A 26,078-nucleotide genomic window follows, 5' to 3' on the forward strand; every position below is an offset into this window, starting at 1 on the left:
CTATGCTATCTACTCCACAGCACAGGAAGAAAATATATAGCTTCCTATTTAATTAAAAATCCTTCTCCAAGAATAGCCTTGTTTAATGAGATAGATCATGTAAACTATTTAATCATATCACAGAAAATTTCACTTGATTTTCATTAAAATCTTATTTCTTTAGCTAGAGAAGAAAGCAGTCATACCAAATGTTTTGGTATGACTCTTAGTGGTGGATCACTTGGCTTGTGCATTAAAAAAAAAAAAAAAAAAAGGAAGCAGGAACATAGGAATTTAAAAAGCAGTTATAAATACATTTTCTTTCCAAATTATTTTTTCTGTGCACAGGAAGTAGGAGGCTTACTTTTTAACTTGAATGATAGCTAAAGATGACTTTCTGACACTGATTTTTAATCACAAAAACTTGGTAATATTTCTAAATTTAAAAAATTATTTATAGAAATATTCACAAACAGTATAAAATACCCATAAGCAAAAAGACATAGAATTCATCCAAATATTGTAAGGACTAAAAATCTGACAGTACGCCTTTACAATACTCTCCAAGACTCTCCAAGAGGGAAGAAACCTGAAGCGGCTTCTGACAACAGTAACACGTCATGAGCTTTCTGCATAACCTACTGAGGTTCTTTTTAGAATACCATATTTCTGAATCCAAAGTGGTGTTAGAGTCTTTCTCCCCTTTAATTTGTCACAGTTAGTAAACAATTCTTGAGTTTAGAACTTAACCAAATGCAAATGAATATGGAAATAGAATTTGGTAGATGATGTTCTAAAGCAGTAACAAAAATTCCAACCCAAAATTAAGTACCTCATTGGTAAAATATTGAGAATTGTACCTTACAATATCTTCTTTGCATGAAAATGACCACAAATCCACTATCTAGAAGGAGACAAATTCAGTTATTTCAGTAATGGCTAAAAATGGGTTTGGTTTCCCCATTTTTACCTGATTTCCAATGTGACTGGCAGCTCGATCTGACATTTTGTTGTCATGCGGTAAAAGATCTATGAGAGCTCTGTCTTTATAAGGCCATGACTAAGCCCTATCTTAGAATCCTTGACTCATCAACATCACACAGTAAGACTAAAAGTAATTCACCAGACCCATTAGTCCAATTAACAGCTATTACTATTTCTCAGAAAATAATTTTTTATCAGTAGCTTAATTAAAATAAGAACCCAAGAGCCGGGCGCAGTGGCTCAAGCCTGTAATCCCAGCACTTTGGGAGGCCGAGGCGGGTGGATCACGAGGCCAAGAGATCGAGACCATCCTGGTCAACATGGTCAAACCTCATCTCTACTAAAAATACAAAAAATTAGCTGGGCATGGTGGCGCGTGCCTGTAATCCCAGCTACTCAAGAGGCTGAGGCAGGAGAATTGCCTGAACCCAGGAGGCGGAGGTTGCGGTGAGCCGAGATCGTGCCATTGCACTCCCGCCTGGGTAACAAGAGCGAAACTCCATCTAAAAAAAAATAAAAATAAGAACCCAAGACAGTAAGAGTCATGCATTCTAATTATACAAAACTTTGTAGTTTAGTCTTTACCTTTCCATTGTTAAATGTAATTTATTTTATTTATTTTGAGATGGAGTCTCACTCTGTTGCCCAAGCTGAAATGCAATGGCACGATCTCAGTTTACTGCAACCTCTGCCTCCTAGGTTCAAGCGATTCTCCTGTCTCAGCCTCACAAGTAGCTGGGATTACAGGTGTGTCCCACCATGCCCGGCTAATTTTTGTGTTATTAGTGATGTGGTTTCACCAAGTTGGTTAGGCTTGTCTCAAATTCTGGATCTCAGTGATCCACCCTCCTTGGCCTTCCAAAGTGTTGGAATTACAGAAGTGAACCACTGCACCTGGCCATTTTTAAATATAATTTAAATTAAGCTTGTAGGAATAATGTCATAGGTGTTTGGGAAAATCTACTAAATTCAACATCGATTTTAACATTTTTAAAGCTCAAATATAAACATGTATACATGAGACTGGATAACAAAGCAAATCAAAAGGAAATTCAGAAATAGTTCTGAATTTACTTGTTAATAAATTTTCTACAATCTTATACTTTATATCAATAATCAGAAGTAATAAATGGTTTATCTATGCATTTGACCCATTTTCCTAGTATTGTTAAGGTCAATAATAATTTACATTATCTGGTAGTCACTGGGCAACAGAGAGTGTGATACATAGGAGATAAGCATTATCCACATGTAGAAAATAAAAACAAATATATGTATGTTATATACACAGAAGCACATGAATGTATATCAAGACAAAGATACACTTTTTGTTCTCTGTTTTCACAGAAATATGTCTAAGGAACAAAATAATCATTTGCTATAAGAAAATATCTACATTTTCTTAATTTATTAAAATCAACAGAAGGATGCAAGGAAAGCCTAACAAGGAAGTGCATATGTGAATTAGGTCAATGCCCAGTTTACAAATTGTAAAATATTTCTGCAGCTAGGGACTCCTACTCCAAAAATATTTGAAAGACATAAATGGGAAGGAGAACTGTGAATACATATGAAGTGAAAGTCATTATAAACAATTAAAAGCCTAAATAGATCATGAAAGAACATAAGAGCTCATGATTCTCAATAATTTTGCAATATGATATGAATGATGGCCAAATTGGAAAACGATGATAAATTGTAAAGACTAAATATACTTAAGTAGAAAATATGATGACAATGAATCTAATATTTTGGGGTAAGAATGGGTGAGTTAGGCAACAATCTAATAAGATTATGTAACAGATAACCTAACAGAACTATTTAACAAACTGCTGTGACCGAGACTTTACATATATAGATAGATATAGATATAGATATAGATAGATATAGATATAGATATAGATATTAAAGCAGAACTTATTGGAAACAAATAAGTAAATAATTATTCTATATGTGTGTGTTAAGGGAACATGTTTTATACACTTATTTATTGTTTGATTTTTACAGTAAGTGTCATGCTTACAATATTTACTATTATGTTACATTATTAAAGCATAACAGGCTTTTACAGTTAAAGTATTGCAGATTTTTACATATCATATTAAATTGTTAAAGCATGATAGGCATACTGTAAAAACCTATATTTCAGACATCCCATATCATGTTTGAAATACAGGAAAATGTATGCAATCCAGCAGAGCTAATCTTGCTGGGTCTAAGTAATCAATAAATAAACTGAAAATTGTATTTTTAAAATTTTATAAACAGTAAAGATAAATAAATTTAAGATCTTCAATTATGAGAGGGATCCTTCCATGAGTAGGTGACAATATGACCAAATTATTCAGTAGCTTGATTTAAGGAGACTAACAAATTCATTAAATCAAACAACACAATGTTGTTAAATTCAACAAACAGGAGGCCATTAGCCTAATGCTGTCCTCTACTCTGAGTTCCTAGTAACAAACTGCAACCTAATTTAGTAAACAAACCAAAGCCTAATTCAGGAGATTTTTTTGGTAACAAACAGCCTGGTTTCAGCTAATCACAAACAGCTGAGATTCAGTTAATCACAGAAAGCAAACTAATCACACCATGCTAAATAAGGTATTTGCTTAGCGTAGCCAATCAGATAAATTCTCTGCTTTGCTTTTATTTGGCCTATAAAAGCTTGCTACATCCACTGCTGGGCAGAGTTTTCTGAACCTTTTCTGATTTTGAATGTTGCTGATTCATGAATCATTTGCTCAAATAAACTCTGTATAACTTAATTTGTCTCAAGTTTTTCTTTTAACACTCTCTTCTTAAATTGTCTTTGGTTAGCTGATTGAATGGAGTGACAGAGTTCCTAGAAAAGTAGCTATAGACATCCCATATATTTACTAGGAAAAATCATCTACTGTCATTAAAACTGTAATGAATTATAGGGTCAGTTTCTTTCTCCAGATTGTCAAGAGTGCTAATGTTCCTTATTAAAGAGGTTTTAGCCATCCCCTTCATAATTTGTAGGTTCTCAATAAATGTCTGTTGAACTTACTTAAGATATTGGTCTAATCAAAAGGAATCCATGATCAGGTAGTTCAGGAGTCTGAACTATAAAAGTTCATATATTAAACTTTTTTAAAAGTTCGAAGAGACAAAAAACTGGATCTTGATGAAAAGCTGTGATTGGTTTCAAACATGATTTTTATGGTGAACTCTATTCTGAAAATCCAAAGCCTCCATTTTATATGTGACAATTGGGTTTATTTATTGAGAACAATTGGGGATGAGCTGGTCATTTAAATTTTACATAAGGTTCAGAAAGTTTAGACGTTAGGTGGGTATACATGCTCCAAACATGGAAGATACAGGGTTACATTAGAGTAGAAACATAAGACTTCATAAATATTTACTGAGAAGCTAGCTATTAGGTGCCAGCAATTTATTACCTCACTTGATCTTTATAATTCTGTTAGACATGTATTATCCTCAGTATTACATGTGCATAAAGAAAAGGGTAAGGAGAGGAAGTATTGCTCAGTGTTACATAGTAAGTAAGTAGCAGAGATTACTACCAGTCCTGGCTTTAAACTGTAGGTAAAGTGATCTCTGTACAACACCCTTGCTGCATACTTTTTTGTTTGGGGATATCAGTTTTGAAACAGTGCCATACAAAAGCAGTATCAACCTCTGAGGACAGGCTAGATTAAAGAATGATGCTAGGATATCCTTTCTTAAGCTGGTGGAAAACTGAGTCAAGAAGTATAAATCTAGATCCATGATAAACAGATGAACAGGAAGTTTCCTTGCCTTCTTTTCTGAGACCACAATTATCCGCTGCTACAGTACTTTGTAAAAACCAGCCACTATTGCATATGCAGGAGGAAACTAGAAATTGATCTTCCACTTTAGATTTCTTGCTGGCTTCTCAATAGATAACTCTATAGGAAGGCAACTGTATACATTTTCTGGCTAAAATATTTGACCTCTCAATGTGAATATTACAATAAACAGGCATAGTCTTTTAACTTAGGTTTTAATGCTGTCTTAATATTTTTGCAGTTAAAAGACAGGAACATCTCATATGTCATATGTAGACAAGGTAAGTGTACCAAGAATTGCTACAAATTTAATTTTTCAATCATAAATTAAAAATAGAAATAAATTCTTCTATTAATTAAACCCACAGGAAGGAAAATTATATACCAGCATGAGATATGTTCTAGTTATTAATAACTTTCATAAGGGTATATAAGGGAACTAGATCCCAATTTATAAATATGCAAAATCAGTACCTTGAACCATACTATGTATGGCTTAGTAGATGTTGAAGAGAGTTTTGATTTATTCTGCAAACAATATGTTCATCTTTTCTTATCTCTAATAATCAATGAAACAAGAAAAAGCATTGCAGTCTCCAGTACTTGTTTTTAACAACAAATAATGAAATTTTCTTTGAATTCTGCCTTTGAAAAACAAAACACATCACAGAGTAAAGCAGGTGGAAATTGTTTGTATTAAAATATTCCTTGTAGAAATATCTGGCCACTAATAACCTGGTGAAAGGTACCCTAAGAAGCATACATAGATAGGTGACTCTACCAGGGAAATTTACAAGCAAGGACTCTAAAAGACTAGAGAAAGAAACAAAAAGAGATAGGAAAAAGGGAGAAAAGAAGAAAGGAAAGACAAAATAGAGAAAATAAGAGAAAAGAGAGAGAAAGGAGAGAGGGAAGGAAATAAATCAAACAGAAGGGGATGAAAGGGAGGGATATCAGGAAAAACAGAAAATTAGCTTAAGACAGAAAAATTAAAATAGTGAAAAAGTGATTAAGGTGGGAAAGTCAGTAATACAACTTACGAACTTAGAGTTTCAAGATGAAGATTACCTGAAGGAAAACAGCCTGAGATTTTGCAGCTCTCTCAATATTAGGATACTGTAACTAAATGAAATAGTCCTGAACATTAGGACAAATAAATGAGAAAAAGATCTTGTGGCCCATAGGTGAAGTCTTTATATCTTCTACAGTTTCTAAAAAATCAGATTTATGGAAAATGAATAGAATTCTTCAGACCCACCCAGAACAAGTAATATCTTTCTATTCTTTCAAACTGTGTTTTATGACATGTGGGAAAATTAGTCCTAAGGCAAATACCACACCAATGCTAGAATTCAAAAATAGATGGCTCATTAAACACAAGCTCATAGATTTAACTGAAGGACTGCCTGAAGATTCAACAAAAGGAAAAGCAGACAGCTGGTCCAATATGGCCTAAGAATTTCTCAGATAATCTAACCTTACTAAAGTAGTCCTAAAACTTGTCTTTGCTAAGATAATAAATAAATTTAGAAAGAGTAACTAAGAAACTAAATCGGATAGCCACTAACCATTAATTAGTTGGAAAAAAAAGTATTACACTTACTCATACCACTGTTTATTGTGTTTTCGGTAAAGCAACGTATCCAAGGCAACAGCATTGACATCCAGAGCTCCTGGGGAAGGCCACTGGTTGGTGAGATGGGCAGTTAACTCTTGTCTTGATCTTAAATCATTATTCTTTAGCACAGTCCTGTGAATATTAAGATGGTGAGTGCTTTTGTCTTCACTGTTCTACAATGGCAGAGGAACCTAATGGTATCAATTTAGGTCCCCAAAATTTATCTTTTTAAAATGGTACGTTAATAGATTGTGAACAGAACTACAGCAAGGATGGTTGGGACAATGACTGTTTGTTCTCCTGCAATAGGTGTTCTTCATTTTTTTTCTGCTGGTTACAACAAATCACTGCTTGTGAAGTTCAGACTGACTGTCTTTTCACATTATTACTAAAGTACTAAAGAACTCAAGCAGCATTTTATATCTTCACTAAAAGGAAGTGATTAAAGGTACAGGTTATCAAGCCAATTAAAATATTTAAAAAGTAAAGATTCCATGTGTATGATTTCCTAGCCTCAAAACTCAGAAGCAATCTATGAAAGTAATTTAATTCAAGTGAAGGAAAAGCAATTACAATGAAAAATTAAAATAAAACTGCAGAAAAATATAAAAATCCATGAGATTCTCCTACGTATTTTTCCTTTTAACACACTGTTGCTGGCTTGAATCCCATAACTGTTTTTGAAAAAAGTAACTACTGGCAAATCTTCATGAAAATGATTAAATCAATGACAACTACACTGAGCAGTATAATCCACTATAAATGTTTTAACTGCAGAATGAAGCCATTGTAACAATCCACAGTTTTAACTTTTATAGAACTGTTACTTGCTAATAACAACTTAGAAAAGAATTTGCTTTTTGCTAAAATTTCTGACTTCACAAACGAACTAATCATTGTCACAGGACTAATTCAACATTTAATTTGATGGTTAAAAAAGAATTTAAAAGCAAAGGTCTTACTCTACCTCTAAAAGGCCTTAAAGTACCATTTAGGTAACCTGCATCCTCCAACAGGAGTCCATGGCTTTAGTGTGCCAATGTTCTGAGCCATCAATTCAGAAGCAGGGAAGTAATATGTGCCTGCCACTAACTTCCACAGATAAAAGTCCTGTTGTGGGTAACAGAGAGGCGAGTCAGTGAGGTAAGGGCAGCACAATACTGCACTAAAGAAAATCAGCCTGTACTCCACCCTGGCTGTTTACAATGATACTAATGATATAACTATATTTCATTTGTCTCTTAACAGGCTGCAGATTGATACTTCTGTTTTTATGGGGTATCTATGTGCACTGAAAATATTTGTTCTACTATGTCAACAAAGAAACACTATCTGATGTGAATACTAGATTCTGTCTCAGGATGGAATGCTAAAATAGGCCAAAGTTAGCAAATGAATCCCATTAAGATATTATTTTAGCCTAGTTGCCACAATTTCATTTCACTGGAAAAGAAATGAAAGTTTTAAAAGGACTTTTAAAGTACTGGAACATTTTTTTAAATGAAAACAGTAAAGCTTTACAAAGAGAGTGGGAAAATTTTAAGACCAACAGAAAAATTATGCAAAACAAAAATAGGAAGTATTTGCCAGAAAATCTATTATGATAAACTACTATTATTTTGGATTCTCTTAGTTTATTCTCTATCATATATTCCGTTTCTTGAGGAAATCTAGTGAACATCACTGGAAAACTCAACTTCAATGTTATAATTGGCTTACAGAAAATATTCAGGCACAATGTGGGAAAAGCAAATGTGCATTTATGAGGAAATGGCACTAGTAGAACACAGTTAATAATTAAACAACCTATAATTTAGAATGTACTCTTTCTGGAAAGTGAAAAGTTTTATACTTCATTAAATGGAAAAGAGAACTGAAGTTCCACAATTGTTTTTATATAACTGTTGTCCATGGAGATTTTTGCCTAATGACAAATTAAGGTACTGTCTTTAGACCTTTGTCCTAGAAATCCTAATGATGTTTTATGAACAGTTGCCTGGTCCTCTGAAACAGGAGATAAAAGATTTCAGTGTATGGAAAAGGTATAGTTTTCTCCCACACAGCATCTATTCCCATTCTTTTGTGAAGAATGTGGAGACAATAAATCCTGGCACTTGCTTTGCCACTGTGAAGAGGAAAGGTTCCTGGAGAATCCTTGTGTAAGGCCTTTTCTTTCACCACTCAAGTACACTACGGGACAGGCAAGTGAATTAAGTTAGGTTGAGAACCTCATCCTTGTATTTTTCATCTGTTTAGAGTAATAAATAAACAAACCAGTTTAATCACTTTACCATGCCCTGAACAGAATGTCCCAGCAAAGAGACATTACTGCAGTTCCCACTTCCAGCCCTTTGGAGTAGCTCAATCTCCTTTTTTCTAAGTCTATTTATCCAGTCTTTCTATCTACTCTGTGAGTTGCTGATGTCTTTATAATGAATTGTATTTGTGGACAACAGTTTATTGTGGTTGCTTGCAACCAAAGAATCCTATCACTTACCCTAGGACCAGTGAAATATACCCAGTTAATATCAAAACCTACTCAAAAGTTTTGATATTAATGTTAATATGAAGGATAATTATATTTTATCTTAATTGGCCAAGGTTAAAAATGGTTTCAACTTAAATTACTCAATAATTGCCATTATTTCATGATATTGTCAGTGATAATTAAAGGTTAAATATGTGATATCTAGCATTTAACTTTAATTAAAACTCTAACCAATGCTGAAGTTAGTCTGCTATCCAAAAATTGAATTATTTTATATGTTTTATTGCATTTATCACTTTTCTATAAGTCAATTTATCATTCCCTCACTAAGACAATGATTCTATAGAAGGAACACTGAAGGAAAATTGTTTAATTTATTATGAAAGTAGCAAGAGTAGATTTATCACAGCTAATTTTCTGAACTTTCCTGTAGTATCTACCTCTAAATTTCTAGATAGCCAGTTTCTCTTTAGATTTTCAATAGGAATTATTTAGGAATTTGGCTTCTCAAAATAACATAATTTAATTTAGATTACTGTAATGATATAAAACCATTAAAGAAAGAATCTCTTTATATGGATTTTAAGCTACATTATAAGATTCTGACACTTATAAAGCTTAAATACAGCTACTGAGACAGCCAGTTATAAGGCCACTATATCAGGGAAACATATTTAAAACTCAAGTTTACTTATATACTGAAAGTCTTATCATCTCCTTGTCTTTGCTCTCCCAGCATTAACTATATCCCTACTATCATTCAAAAGATCCAAATTCCATCCATTTTCCAAGGTCCATTTGGTTTTCTACCTAATTCAAAAAGATCTTCAGATTACTTCTGTTCACAGTGATACAACTTGTATTGCTTTGTAGTGAATCTCAAACAGTTTAATAATTATTTAAATATTTTAATGTTTTATGGATCTTCTACTTTGCTTATAAGCTACTTGGGAGCAGTATCTTTGTTTCATATTTATTTACTGTAAGTGGCTATCATAACATTGGACATATTGCTGAATCTCCTCAACATACAATTCACATGACCACTAAATGAAAACTTCTCCAGCTTGATGCCTCATATGGATTCTTGCTGATTTCACCTCATAACGCAAAGTGTTAAACTAAAAATTTAGATTAAATCTGCAAACTATTTCACACACAGCATTTTCATGACAATTGAAAAAATATATTCACAATAATATCATGTAACTGTATTAGGTAGGCAGCAGAGGACACACTTAAAATATGTGAAGAAACAATCATCTGGTCTCAGTACAGTGTTCTCTTGCTGCTCTGCTGCCCCACTCCTCTGCCAGTCGCATTGGAAGAAGCATCGGCAATGGTTCTGGCATGTGCAAAGCTGGCTTTGCTGAGGAGGACGCCCCCCGAGCCATCTTTCCCTCCATTGTTGGGCACCCTCGTACCAGGGTGTGATGGTTGGCATGGGCCAGAAGAACTCCTACATGGGCGACAAGGCCCAAAGCAAGCACGGCATCCTGACCCTGAAGTACCCCATTGAGCATGGCATTGTCACCAATTGGGATGACACGGAGAAAATCTGGCACCACATGTTCTACAACAAGCTGCGTGTGGCCCTGGAGGAGCACCCCATGCTGCTGACTGAGGCCCCTCTGAACCCCAAGGCCAACAGAGAGAAGATGACTCAGATCCTGTTTGAGACCTTCAACACCCCAGCCATGTATGTGGCTATCCAGGCCATGCTGTCCCTCTATGCCTCTGGGCACACCACTGGCATTGTCATGGACTCTGGAGACGGGGTCACCCACACGGTGCCCATTTAAGAGGGCTGTGCCCTTCTCCACACTATCCTGCATCTGGACCTGGCTGGCCAGGACCTGACCAACTACCTCATGAAGATCCTCACCTAGCGCAGCTACAGCTTCACCACCACGGCTGAGCGGGAGACCATCCATGACATCAAGGAGAAGCTGTGCTACGTCACCCTGGACTTCGAGCAGGAGATGACCATAGCTGCATCCTCCTCCTCTCTGGAGAAGAGCTATGAGCTGCCTGATGGCCAGGTCATCACCATTGGTAATGAACGGTTCCGGTGTCTAGAGGCGCTGTTCCAGCCTTCCTTTCTCAGCATGGAATCTTGTGGCATCCATGAGATCACCTTCAACTCCATCATGAAGTGTGATGTGGACATCCATAAAGACCTGTACGCCAATGCTGTGCTGTCTGGTGGCACCACAATGTACCCAGGCATCACAGACAGGATGCAGAAGGAGATCACCACCCTGGCACCCAGCACCATAAAGATCAAGATTATTGCACCCCCAGAGCATAAGTACTCCATGTGGATTGGCGGCTCCATCCTGGCCTCACTGTCCACCTTCCCGGTGGATTAGCAAGATGTGGATTAGCAAGCAGAAGTACGATGAGTCTGGCCCCTCCATCGTCCACTGCAAATGCTTCTAAATGGACTGCGAGCAGATGCATAGCATTTGCTGCATGAGTTAATTCGGCAGTATAAATTTGCCACTGGCCAATGCATACACCTCATGCTAACCTCACAAAACTGGAATAAGCCTTTAAAAAGAAATTGTCCTTGAAGCTTGTATCTGATATCAGCACTGGATTGTAGAACTTGTTGCTGATTTTGACCTTGTATTCAAGTCAACTGTTCCCCTTGTTATTTAATAACCTGTACATGTCTTTGATTTCAACCTTTATAGTACATGTGACTTGGTCACTCGTGGCTGATGTAAAAACGTGCTTGTGGACAGACAAGTCTGGCTTGGTGAGTCTGTGTGGCCAGCAGACTCCTATCTGTGCAGGGTATTCATGTGTCAAGGCTGAGTGTTCTGGGATTGCTTTACAGGCTGGCAAAGTCCAAGCCATAGGACCCGGTTTCCTTTCTTAGCTGATGTTTTCCTGCCAGAGCAATGTGGACTATTACTTGCCTTGAGTTGGAAGCAGTTTGCATTTACACCTGTAAATGTATTCATCCTTTTAATTTATGTAAGTTTTAATTTATGCAACTCTCGATTCTTTAAAGAGATGACACAAATTTTGGTTTTCTACTGTTATGTGAGAACATTTGGCCCCAGCAACACGTCATTGTGTAAGGAAAAATTAAAGTGCTGCCATAAAAAAAAAGAAAAGAAAAAGAAACAATCATCTAAAAGTCTTCATGATTGTTACATTTTTCATTAGAAACATCCTTATAGGCCGGGCGCGGTGGCTCAAGCCTGTAATCCCAGCACTTTGGGAGGCTGAGGCGGGTGGATCACGACGAGGTCAAGAGATCAAGACCATCCTGGTCAACATGGTGAAACCCCGTCTCTATTAAAAATACAAAAAATTAGCTGGGCGTGGTGGTGCGCGCCTATAATCCCAGCTACTCAGGAGGCTGAGGCAGAAGAATTGCCTGAACCCAGGAGGCGGAGGTTGCGGTGAGCCGAGATTGCGCCATTGCACTCCAGCCTGGGTAACAAGAGAGAAACTCCATCTCAAAAAACAAACAAACAAACACACAGAAACATCCTTATAGAAGAGGGAGTATAGGAAATATAATTGAAATTCTCCTTTCTTATTATATTCTCCCACTCCTAATAATTGCCTTCTAGATCCTTGAAGAATCCCTATCTTGCTTTTGCATAAAGATCTTTTACCCTGCAGGTAAAAATCTGTCATTTGAAAGTAAAGTTTGATTTTTTTATATGTAAGTATGTTGAAATATGTGTCAGTTTATCAATTGACATTTTTATGTGTTTTTTAAATATATCCTCAATTTTTTTTACCTGACTATATCTTTGTTGGATATATATAAATTCAAAATACTGTGGATTTATAAATGCAAAACTTCTTAAGTAAAAAATGGAATCTAGATATTCTGCAAAATTGTTCAAAACAAAATTATAGTTTTTAGTTAAGGGTCAAAGAGCTGTTTAATTTTTCAAAGGAAAAATAGTTCCACATCTTAAGCAAGCCCTTCTGGGCATGACAGAAAAAGTCAATAAATACAATGTATTCTGTGGAACTTACCCAACCCCTGAAAAGTTCCTGTATCTTCTAAATATATAATTTGTAACCACATATGAATATGTATTTTGCCACTGATGCTTTATTCTTTTTAGATTTGTAATTTTTCTTCATAAAATTATTTAAATTTTTAAAAAATTTTATTTAATTCATTATTTATTTTGAGTAGGGTCTCATTCTGTCATGCAGGATAAAGTGCAGTGACATGACATAATCATGGCTCTCTGCAGCCTCAACCTCTTGGGCTCAAGTGATTCTTCCACTTTAGTCTCCCAAATAGCTGGGACCACAGTTGTGTACCTCCACTCCTGGCTAATTTATTTTTTGCTGAGGTGGGGATCTGCTTATGTTGTCCAGGCTGATCTCAAACTCCTGGTTTCAGATGATGCTTCTGCCTAGGCCTCCTAAAGTGCTAGGATTATAGTTGTGAATATTTATGAGTTACATGAGATACTTTGACACAGGCATGCAGTGTGTAATAATCACATCAAGGTAAAGGGGAATCCATCACATCAAGCATTTAACCTTTGTGTTACAAACAATCCAGTAATACTCTTGGTAATTTTTAAATGTACAATTAAATCCCTTTTAACAATAGTCACTCTCTGTGCTAGCAAACACTAGGTTTTTTTTTTTTTTTTTTTTTTTTTGGTATTCACTAACCCACTTTCTCTCCCTCATTGATTATTGTTAGCTTATCTCTCTTTTTTTTTTTTTTTGAGATTATTGTTAGCTTATCTTTTTTTTTTTGAGGGTGTTGCTCTGTCACCCAGGCTGGCGTTTAGTAGCATAATTATGGCTTATTGCAGCCTCAGCCTCCCAGGCTCAAGTGATCCTCTCACCTAATTTTTATATCTTTTGTAGAGACCTGGTTTTGCCCTCTTGCCCAGGCTAGTCTCAAACTCCTGGGCTCAAGTGATCCTCTAACCTTGGTCTCCCAAAGTCCTGGGATTATAGGTGTGAGTCACTGCACCCAGCCTATTAGTTTACCATGACCAAGTATAGAACAATACAATACAGTGCAATATAATACAATACAATAATAAGACTCTGGATTAATTATAAACACCAAGGACTTTTCATTATGGACACTTTATATCATTTCAGGAGGAAATTATTTTCTCATTGTTTTTGAAAAAAAATCAGCAAAAAATGCAGTTATTTACTGTCTCTTACAAACAGGTTTCCGTATCTAGTTGTTCATTAAGTAATTTGATAAAATTCAATTTGTGAAGATCTGTTACATGACTTTGAAGCATCAAGAAGGGTATATTTACCTCTCTCCTCTAATAATGAAGAGAATTTTATAGGAATAATTTTTTTTGAGGTGGAGTCTTCATCTGTGGCCCAGAGGGAGTACAGTGGCGTAATATTGGTTCATTGCAACCTCCACCTCCTGGGTTTAAGCAATTCTCCTGCCTCAGCCTTCCAAGTAGCTAGGACTACAAGTGTGTGCCACAACACCCAGCTAATTAATTTTTAATTTTTAGTAGAGACAGGGTTTCACCTTGTTGTCCAGGCTGGTCTCGAACTCCTGGTCTTAAGTGATCCACCTACCTCAGCCTCCCAAAGGGTTGATATTACAGGTGTAAGCCAGCACACCCAGCTGAAATACTAATTTTTAAATAGAGGCTTCTACCAAGTAAAAATCGAACAGTCCCAATAAAAGATATTTCAATTTTCCCAGAAAAACTATTTGCTTCTAATAGTACTTGACTTAAAATTTTATCTCACTGCTCTTCCTCACATGATGTTTTACATCCATGGTTCTGTATGTGCTATTCTTTGTACTCAGAATACCCTTTCTTTCTTCCTACCCTTTGGTTACATGGGGAACCCCGGAAAAGCCCTGTTCAAATATCAGCTTCTTAGTGATGGTTTCTCTGGATCATCATTACTGTGCTACTTCTACATACAAGCTGCATATGCCTAATCTCAAAATCCGAAATGTTCCAAAATCCAAAATTTCTCAGCAGCAACATGACACCTCAGTGAAAAATTCCACACCTGACCTCATGTAAAGTCTTGCAATTAAAACACATTCAAAATTTTGTATCATGCACAAAATTATTAAAAATACTGTATAAAATTATCTTCAGACTATGTGTGTAAGGTATATATAAGACATAATTGAATTTTGGCTGGGCATAATGACTCACACCTGTAACCCCAACATTTTGGGAGGATTGCTTGAGCCCAGGAGTTCAAGACTAGCCTGGACAACATAGTGAGACCCCATCTATAAAAAAAATTTTTTTAATTAACTGGGCAAGCTGGGCAAGGTAGTACATGCTTTTAGTCCTAGATACTTAAGAGGCTGAGGTGGTCACTTGAGCCTGGAGGTCAAGGCTCCAGTGAGCTGTGATTGCGCCATTGTACTCCAGACTAGATGACAGAGACCCTGCCGAGAGAGAGAGAGAGAGAGAGAGAGAGAGAGAGGAGAAATTAGTATATTTGTATATACTGTTGGTGGGAATGTAAATTAGTACGTTCATTACGGAAAACTGCATGGTGGGTCTTCAAAAAACTGAAAATAGAATTACCATATGATCCAGCCATCCCACTTCTGGGTATTTACCTGAATGATTTGAAATCAGTATGTTGAAGAGATTCTGCACAATTAGGTCTACTGCTGTACTATTCACAACAGCCAAGTTATGGAATAAATCTAAGTGCCCATTAATAATGAGTGAACAAAGAAAATGTGGTACAAGGTCTTCAAAAAGATCTAGAAATCTGTATTCTAGACTTTGATAGTAATACTTAGCCAATTCAGTTATTCTTTTGTTCATTTGTTTGATTCTTTATCTTGTGGCTCCAGGCTTGAGGGTTATCCTCTCCCTTACTTTGCTTTTTCCTCACTCCAGAGGCTATGCCAATGCTTATGATGTGGCTATACTTTCAGCTATTGGACATGCATAAGGATCTAATCCCTGAAGTCTAAGGATGTAACATCTATGGTTCCAAGTATTCCAGTGCAACTCCAAAGGTCCATGACATGAAGTATTTTTTTTTATTTTGATAAGACAATATATTTAAAGCCCTTAGGCTATGAGGAAAGTTTCAAAAGTGACAGTGAGCAATTTTGATACTAGAACAATAGCATCAGCATTATAGCAAACCATTGTAATTTTCCACTTATCATTTATTGTTTGATTTGTGTAATTCCTAAGATGTACTCAAGTATTACTCATGAGTACTTAAATGTACTCCAGTGTTATCTGTGACATGGTAAACTGAGAAAATCATAGGCTATCAATCTTCATGAAAATAACTATATTAATGCAGAATTTTATGTTAATGGAAAGAATTCCTAGGCAGCAATTGCTGAAGGTCAAAGAAAGGGAAAGTCACCAAAGATAAAGATGTAACATAAAGTTTAACTTCTAACTCCCTTAGGAAAAGTCACATACAGAGTTGCCTACCCCCAGCTAGTAAATACTTTGGAAGAGGTATCTGAAAGATGCTATCTGTTTATTGTTGGTCTTTGCCCTCTACTTAACATAAACTATATAAGGTAGGAACTATATGTTTAATTCATTCTTGAGCCACTAGCACCTAGAACTGGGCCTGACTCACCATACTTTCTCAATAAATATCTGTTAATAAATCAGTTAATGTTAGAGAAGTTACAAAAGCAATTTAATATCAAGAGGAGTAATGAGAATTTATTATTCTTTATTCATTTCAAGCTTCCTAAAATTGGAAAATGTGTATATGGCTTGTGAATACCCTAACTTCTTCACAATGTTAATATTAAAAATGTTCTTCATTCATGTGTTATTTTCTTTTTTAACTTTAGACACAGTCATAGGATATAGATTCACTTTACAATTATTTCTCTGTAAAGAGAACATATTGAAAGAAGCAACCTTAAAAGGAGACAGATGACCAAAAATTATAAGTGATTTACCTGTTTACCAATGAAATAGTCTTGCCTAGAAAGTTAAACCTAATCTAACTAAGTCTCTGAAAGCAGCAATGGTTTTCAACCCTGGTTGCACTTTAGAACTTGATACTATCCTTTTAGAAGAAAGATACATTAATGAGTAATTTAGAACTTAAAAAAAAATCAAGTGATTCATTATTTTCCTCATTTTAAAATGAAAAATAAATGCTGGCTCCTCAGGGGAGTGAATGGTGCAGATGTGGGGCACTAGATATACCAGATGAGCTTGGGATATCTTGTGCTAGAAAGCAAGAGTAATCAAAAACAAATGGCTCATATCAGAAGGACACAAGATTGATCATCAAGGGGCTTCAATTAGACAAAAATGGGACAATTTGAGCATCAAAAATAAAAAGAAATGTAAGTGATAAAAGCACAATTAATAAAAACATTTCTGCTGTAATGCACGAGCAAACAAAACAAACAAGAAGTGTTTTGCAATATCACACAGAAAATAAGTGGAGGTCAGGATCAAGAGATGACAACTCAAAACCTAATCATCTAACTAGAGAACACAGAAGAGAACAATAACAATCCTAATAAAGTTACAAACTCAATTTAAAAGGTTTGTTAAATTCCTATATAGAAAATAAATATTGCAATAAATCTAGATTTTAACAACAATAAACTAAAAACCTTTGATGGAAGAAAGTAAGGAAGGGTTGAGGATGCGGGGGTTGAGGCTTGCCATGAAGACAAGGGAAAAATGCACGAATATGAAGTAAATACAGAGCAGGCACCCCCAAGTCAAATGAAACCAGTGGTATGCGATGATTATGTACAATGAGAGAGTGCCATCTGTTGGTGGCTTTCAGTATTTGACTATATTTGTGTATTTTGCATTCAGCTGGTGTCACTTGTTGAGACACATTAACCTATAAATCAAAGGGTTTCCTTGCTACACTGACATCAGCCCTTTATAAATTTTGTGCAAGTTAATTCACATTGTAGACTAATTCTAATTGTAAGAAGTTAAAATAATAAAAGAATTCAAAATAAGAAACAAAAATAATCTCATTTTGTGCCCATTAAAAAAAGCAGGTAATCATCGTCTTACTCTAAAACTTAACAATATTCCACAAAAACTGAATTTCAAGGCAACCACCAAAATACCCTAATTGACAAAGGAAAGTTCTTCTTTATTGTTAATTCCAGCCAATAAGCATGAAATGACTAACAGTTGGGAAATCATCCTTTACAAACCCTAATTAATCAACTGCTTGATTAATCAAAATAATAGTTGAGTTAGAAACCATTGTCACAATACTACAAGATTGTGTAATGATGCATGGTATATCCTTATTGATATATTTATTTCTTCATACAGCTTTGAATTACTGTCTTGTGTTCTTTAATTTTACCTTGCAGTACTCCGTCTTACAAGGCAGTACTAGTAGTAAAGAACTTCTTCAGCTTATGTTTATCTGGGGAACACCTTAACCTCTCTCACTTTTTTTTCATTGTTGTCCGACTTAGTTTGGTCAAAGTTTAGATTAAATGAGTATCTCTCACTTTTGAAGGGCAGTTTTGTTAGATATATAAATCATGGTTGACAAGTTTTTTTTCTTTTAGCACACTGAAAAATTTACCCACTACCTTCTGGCCTCCAGAATTTATTTTTTAAATTTTTGTTGGTACAGAGTAGGTATATGTATTTATGTGGTACATAAGATATTTTGATACAAGCACACATTGTGTAATAATCGCATCATGAAGAATAGGAAATCCATTCCCCTAAGCTTTTATCCTTTATATTACAAGCAATCCAATTTTACTTTTAGTTATTTTTAAATGTAAAATGAAATTATTATTGACTATAGTTACGCTGTTATACTATCAAATACTAGGTCTTATTCATTCTAATTATTTTTGTTGGACCCATTAACCATCCCCACTTCTACCCCCACCACTCACTACTCTTCCCAGGCTCTGGTAACCATCTTCCTATTCTCTAATTCCATTAGTTCAATTGTTTTGATTTTTAGATACCAAAAATATGTGACAACATGAAACGTTTTTCTTTCTGTGCTTGGCTTATTTCACTTACCACAATGACCTCCAATTCTATCCATGTTGCTGCAAGAACGATCTCATTCTTTTTTATGGCTGAATAGTACTCCATTATGTTTAAGTACCATGTTTTCTTTATCCATTCAACTGTGGATGGGCATGTAGGTTGCTTCCAAATCTTGGCTATTGTGAATCATGATGCAAAAACATGGGAGTGCAGGTATCTCTTCAATATATTGATTTCCTTTGAGTATATACCAAGGAATGGGATTGCTGGACCATATGGGGTAGCATTATATTTATTTATTTAGAAGATGAAGTCTCACTCTGATGCTCAGGCTGGAGTGTAGTGGCATGATCTTGGCTCACTGCCACCTCTGCCTCCTAAGTTCAAGCAATGTTCCCGACATTAGCTGTGATTATAGACATCCACCACCATCCCTGGCTAATTTATTTTTATTTTTAGTAAAGATGGAGTTTCTCCATGTTGGCCAGGCTGGTCTTAAACTCCTGACCTCAGGTGATCCATCTGCCTTGGACTCCCAAAGTGCTGGGAGTCCAAGCCACTATGCCCCACCATTATTTTTAATTTCTTGAGGAACCTCCAAACTGTTCTCCATAGTGGTTGTACTAATTTACATTCCCACGAACGGTGTACAAGGATTTGCTTTATTCCACATCTTTGCCAGCATTTGTTATTGCCTATCTTTTGGGTAACAGTCATTTTAACTGGGGTGAGATGATATCTCATTGTAATTTTGATTTGCATTTATTTGATGAACAGTGATGTTAAGCACTTTTTCATATGCCTGTTTGCCATTTGTATGTCTTCTTTTGAGAAATGTCAATTCAAATCTTTTGCCTACTTTTTAATCAGATAATTTGATTTTTTCCTATTGTTTGAATTTCTAAGATATTCAGATTAATCCCTTGTCAGAAGGACAGTTCACAAATATTTTCCTCCACTAAGTGGGTTGTCTCTTCACTCTGTTGATTGTTTTCCTTTGCTGTGCAGAAGCTTTTTAACTTGATGTGATCCCATCTGTTCAATTTTGCTTTGGTTGCCTATGCGTGTGGGATATTATTGCTCAAGAAGTTTTTGCCCAGACCAATGTCCTGGTGAGTGTCTTCAAAGTTTTCCTGCAGTAGTTTCATAGTTTGAGGTCTTAGATTTAAGTCTTTGATTTTGATTTGATTTTTTTATATGGTGAGAGATAGGGGTCTAGTTTAATTCTTCAGCATATAGATATCAGGTTTGTTTATAGAAAACACTGTCTTTTCCCCCAATGTATGTATTTGGCAACTTTGTCAAAAATGAGTTCACTGTAGGTGTGTGGATTTGTTTCTTGGTCTATTCCATTGGTCTACACTTTTTTAATGTCAATACCATGCTGTTTTGGTTACGATAACCCTGTAATATAAGCTGGTCAGGTAATATAATTCCTCCAGTGTTCTTTTTATTCAGATAGCTTTAGCTATTCTGGGTCTTTTGTAGTTCCACATAAATGTCAGGATTTCTTTTTCTATTTCTATGAAGAATCTCATTGGTATTTTGATAGGAATTGCATTGAATCTACAGATTTCTTTGGGTGGCATGGAAATTTTAACAATATTGATTCTCCCCACCGATGAACCTGGAATATTTTTCTATTTTTTGGTGTCCTCTTCAATTTCTTTCATCAGTGTTTCACAGTTTTTATTGTAGAGATCTTTCACTTCTTTGGGTAATTCCTAGGTATTTAATTTATTTATGGCTATTATAAATGGGATTACATTTCGTTAATTCATTTTTAGATCATTCATTGTTGGCATATAGAAATGCTACTTATTTTTGTATGTTGATTTTGTATCCTGCAACTTTACTAAATTTGTTTATCAGTTTTAATAGTTTTTTGGTGGAGCCTTTAGTTTTTCCAAATATAAGATCATATCACTTGCAAACAAGGATAATTGGACCCTTTGTTTCCAACTTGAATGACCTTTATTTTTTTCTTTTTTTTTTTTGAGACGGAGTTTCGCTCTTGTTACCCAGGCTGGAGTGCAATGGCGTGATCTCGGCTCACTGCAACCTCTGCCTCCTGGGTTCAGGCAATTCTCCTGCCTCAGCCTCCTGAGTACCTGGGATTACAGGCACGCACTAACATGCCCAGCTAATTTTTTGTATTTTTAGTAGAGACGGGGTTTCACCATGTTGACCAGGATGGTCTCGATCTGTTGACCTCGTGATCCACCTGCCTGAATGACCTTTATTTCTTTCTCCTCTCTGATTGCTCTATCTAGGACTTCCAGTACTATACTGAATTAACGACAGTGAAAGTAAACATCCTTGTGTGCTCCAGATCACACAGAAAAAGTGAAAACTTTTCTGTTCAGCATGATACTAACTGCAGATCTGTTGTATATAGCTTTTATTATTTTGAGGTATGTTCCTTCCCAGAAAACTCAGTTGAGTGTTTCTTTATCATGAAGGAATGATGAATTTTATCAAATGCTTTTTCAGCAATGATTGAAATGATCATATGCTTTTTAATCCTTCATTTTGTTGATATGATGTATCACACTGTTTGCTTTGCTTATGTTGAATCATCCTTACATCCCTGAAATAAATCCCACTTGGTTATGATGAAAGATCTTTTTAAATGTATTGTTGAATTTGGTTTGCTAGTATGCTTTTGAGAATTTCTGCATCAATATTTATCAGAGACATTGGCCTGCAATTTTTTTTTGATATGTCTTTGCCTGGTTTTGGTATCACAGAATGAATTTGGAAGTATTCCTTCCTCTTCTATGTTTTGAAATAGTTTGAGTAGGATTGGTATTAGTTCTTTAAATGTTTGGTGGAATTTATCAGTGAAGCCATTGGGTCCTGTAGTTTTCCTTACTAGGATTTTTTTTTTTTTTTTTTTTTTTTTTTTTTTTTTTTGAGACGGAGTTTCGCTCTTGTTACTCAGGCTGGAGTGCAATGGTGCGATCTCGGCTCACCGCAACCTCCGCCTCCTGGGTTCAGGCAATTCTCCTGCCTCAGCCTCCCAAGTGGCTGAGATTACAGGCACACACCACCATGCCCAGCTAATTTTTTGTATTTTTAGTAGAGATGGGGTTTCACCATGTTGACCAGGATGGTCTCGATCTCTCGACCTCGTGATCCACCTGTCTCGGCCTCCCAAAGTGCTGGGATTACAGGCTTGAGCCACCGCGCCTGGCCAATATTTTTAATTATGGTTTAAATCTCATTACTAGTTATCTGTCTGTTCAGGTTTTGGATTTATTAATGGCTCAATATTGGTAGGTTGTATGTGACTAGGAATTTATCCATTTCCTCTAGATTTTCCAATTTAGTGACATACAGTTGTTAATACTAGCCACTAATAATCTTTTGAATTTCTGCAGAATCAGTTGTAATGTCCTCTTTTCTTAACCTCTGATTTTATTTATTTGGGTCTTCTCCCTTTTCTCTTAATTAGTCTAGCTAGGGTTTGTCCATTTTGTTTATATTTTCAAAAAACCAACTTTTTCTTTCATCAATCTTTTGTATAGTTTTCATTTCATTTCATTTATTCTGTACTTTATTATTTCTTTTCTTCCTCCAATTTTGGTTTGCTCTTGCCTTTCTGGTTCTTTAAGATGCATAATTAGGTTATTTGAAATGTTTCTTTTTTTTTTTTTTGATGTAGGAATTTACCACTATGAAGTTTCCCTCATAGTACTGGTTTCACTGTATCCTTTAGGTTTTGATATGTTGTGTTTCCATTACTATTTGTTTCAATAATTTTTGTTTCCTTAATTTCTTCTTCTTCTTTTTTCTTTTTTTGAGATGGAGTTTCACTCTTGTTACCCAGGCTGGAGTGCAATGGCGCGATCTCGGCTCACGCAACCTCTGCCTCCTGGGATCAGGCAATTCTCCTGCCTCAGCCTCCTGAGTAGCTGGGATTACAGGCACGCGCCACCATGCCCAGCTAATTTTTTGTATTTTTAGTAGAGACGGGGTTTCACCATGTTGACCAGGATGGTCTCGATCTCTTGACCTCGTGATCCACCCCCCTCGGCCTCCCAAAGTGCTGGGATTACAGGCGTGAGCCACCGTGCCCGGCCTGTTTCCTTAATTTCTTCTTGACCCACTGGTCATTCAGGAGCATATTAATTTCCATGTGTTTGTACAGTTTGCATAATTTCTTGTTATTGACTTCCAGTTTATTCCACTGTGGTTAGAGAAGATGCTTGATCTTATTTCAATTTTTTGAATGTTTTAAGACTTGTTTTGTGGCTTGACATATGGTGTATCCTAGAGAATGATCCATGTGCTAAAGAAAACAATATGTATTCTATAGCCATTGGATGAAATGTTCTGTAAATATCTGTAGATCCATCTTCTTTATAGTGCAAATTAAGCCCGGTGTTTCTTTGCTGATTTTGTATCTGGAAGATCTGTCCAATGTTGAAGGTGGGGTGTTAAAATCTCCAGCTATTATTGTATTGAGGTCTAGTTCTCTGTTAACTCTAATAATATTTGCTTTACATATCTGAGTGCTCCAGTGTTGGCTGCATATATGTTTACAATTATTATAGCCCCTTACTGAATTGGCCCTTTTATCATTATATACTTTGTCTCTTTTTACAGTTTGGCTTGGAATCTATTTTGTCTGATATAAGTATAGCTACTCCTACTCATTTCTGGTTTCCATTCACTTGGAATATCTTTTTCCATCCCTTAATTTTCATTCTGTATGTATCCTAATAGGTAAAGTGTGTTTCTTATAGACAACAGATCTTTGGGTCTTATTTTTTCATCCATTCAGCCATACTTAGGTCTATCTATTGGAGAGTTTAGTTTCTTTACATTCAATGTTGTTATTTTTAAGAAGGGGCTTACTCCTGCCATTTTGTTTTTTTTTTTGGTTGCTTTGTGGTCTTTTCTTTCTTCTTTCTATCCTTCCTGTATTCCTTTTTGTGAAAGTGATTTTCTCTGGTGTTATACTTCGATCGCTTGCATTTTATTTTTTGTGTATCTGTTTTATGTTTTTCAATTTGTAGTTACCATTAGGCTTCCAAATTCTCTTATATCCCATTATTTTAAACTGATGACACTCATTGCATAAACACACACACATGCAAAAACTAATAAACACTCTACACTTCAACTTTATTCCCCTGCTTTTTACATTTTTGTTTCTCTTTATGTCTTAATGTACTAGGTCTTCAAAAATTTGTAGTTATTTTTATTGGTTCATCATTTAGTCTTCTTAAGAGTGGTTTGCACACTACAATTCAGTGTTATAATAGTCTGTGTTTTTCTGTGTCTTACTATATCCAGTGAGTTTTATACCTTCTGATAATTTCTTCTTACTCATTAACGTTCTTTTCATGCAGTGAAGATCTCCCTCTAGCATTTGTTGTAGGACAGGTCTGGTAATGGAATCCCTCAGCTTTTGCATGTCTTGGAAAGTCTACTTCTCCTTCATGTTTGAAGGATATTTTCACTGGATATACTATTTTAGGGTAAAAGTTTTTCTTTCAGCACTTTTAATATATCATGCCACTTTCTTCTGACCTGGAAGGTGTCAACTGAGAAGTCTGCTGCTAGACATATTAGAGCTCCTTTGTATGCTATTTGTTCTTTTTCTCTTGCTGCTTTTTTCTTTATCCTTGACCTTTGCAAGTTTATTAAATACCTCAGCGTAGTCTTTGGGTTAAATGTGCCTGGTGTTCTATATGTAAAACCTTCCTGTATTTGAATACTGACATCTTTCTCTAGGTTTGGGATGTTCTCTGTTATTATCCCTTTAAATGAACTTTCTAACCCCATTTCTCTGTCTATCTCATCCTGAAGGTGAATAACTCTTAGATTTGCCCTTTTAAGGTAATTTGCTAAATCTTATATTTCTGCTTTATTCTTTTTCCATTTTCTTTTGTCTCCTCTGACTCTGTATTTTCAAATAGCCTATCTTCAAGCTTGCTAGTTCTTTCTTCTGTTTGATCAGTTCTGCTAAGAGACTCTGATGCATTCTTCAGTGTATCAGTTACATTTTTCAACTGTAAAATTTTTTTATTATTTTTAATTATTTCAGTCTCTTTGTTAAATTTATGATAGAATTCCAATTTACTTGTCTGTATGATTTTAATTTCTTTGAGTTTCCTCAATCAGCTATTTTGAATTCTCCGTCTGAAAGTTCACATATCCCTGTTTCTCCAGGACTCCATGGTGATTTATTTAGGTTGTTTGGTGAAGCCATATTTTCTTGAATAGTCCTGATGTTTGTAGATATTTTTCAGTGTTGGGGCATTGAAGAGTTAAGTATTTATTGTAGTCTTTGCAGTCTGGGCATGTTTGTGGCCATCCTTTTTGAGAAGGTTTTCCAGATAGTCAATGGGACTTGGGCCCCACGCCCAATAACACTATGGTTTTTGCAGACTTGTAGAGGTACTGCCTTAGTGGTCTTGGATAAGATCTGGAAGAATTCTCTGGATTACCAGGAAGAGACAATTGTCCTTTTTCCCCACTTTCTCCTAAACAAACAGGGTCTCTCTGTGTTGAGTTACCTGGAACTAGGGGTGTGCTGATGCAAGCCCTCCTACGGCCACCATCACTGGGACTGCACTAGGTCATACCTGAAGCTAGGACAGCACTGGATCTCACTCAAGCACTGCTGCAACCACTACCAGACTACCATCTATGTTCAATCAAGGCCCTAGGGTCCTAGGATCAGTGGGATGGTGAAGCAGGCCAGGCTTGTGTCCTTCCCTTCAGGGTAGTGAGTTGCCCAGGCCCTGGCTGGGTCCAGAGATGCTGTCTGGGAGCCAGCGATGGCAGTCAAAACCTTTAATAATTTACTTGATGTTCGATTATACCGAGGGTAAGCTGGCATTCAAACTACAAAACAAAGTTGTTCTTGCTCTTTCTTCAGACAGAGAAAATACTGTCATATTAAATCACTACTCTTTACTGTTCTAATATCTAATTTCCTATTAATACCCAAGGAAGTGCAATAGAACATGGTTTTACCTTTCTGGGGCTTGGCCTTTTTCTCTTCTGGATACATTTTCTTTTTTCATTCATATATGGACAGAATATGAAATACATTTTAATATGATTTTAATTTAAAATTGTAATGTTATTACCTGCCAAAATGTACACATGACCAGATGAGGAGGAACTGTAATAATCTGTCTATTATAATGTCATCATTACACTCTTGTTAGGATTCATACCACTCACCTTAAACTTGTGAACCAGAATGGCAC

The 26,078-nt window shown here is 35.8% G+C and overlaps 1 protein-coding gene and 1 pseudogene across 17 annotated transcripts in view; one reads left to right on the forward strand and one right to left on the reverse strand.

The window, feature by feature from the left end:
- RUNDC3B (RUN domain containing 3B) overlaps positions 1 to 26,078 on the reverse strand; it is a 207,653-nt gene that overhangs the window by 13,268 nt on the left and 168,307 nt on the right. For 10 of the 17 annotated variants that reach the window (XM_054237809.2, XM_078342951.1, XM_054237811.2 and 7 more), the window contains one exon: positions 6,370 to 6,516. The exons of 4 other annotated variants lie outside the window; for them this stretch is intronic. In XM_054237809.2, coding sequence (XP_054093784.1) covers positions 6,370 to 6,516 — 147 coding nt within the window. The remainder of the gene's footprint in view (positions 1 to 6,369; positions 6,517 to 26,078) is intronic. 3 more of the 17 variants (XM_009002535.5, XM_078342947.1, XM_009002534.5) reach the window with 1 other exon arrangement.
- Positions 10,181 to 11,441, forward strand: LOC144578378 (actin, cytoplasmic 2 pseudogene; annotated as a pseudogene).

Source organism: Callithrix jacchus, chromosome 11, assembly GCF_049354715.1.
Source record: "Callithrix jacchus isolate 240 chromosome 11, calJac240_pri, whole genome shotgun sequence".
Taxonomy (NCBI): domain Eukaryota; kingdom Metazoa; phylum Chordata; class Mammalia; order Primates; family Cebidae; genus Callithrix; species Callithrix jacchus.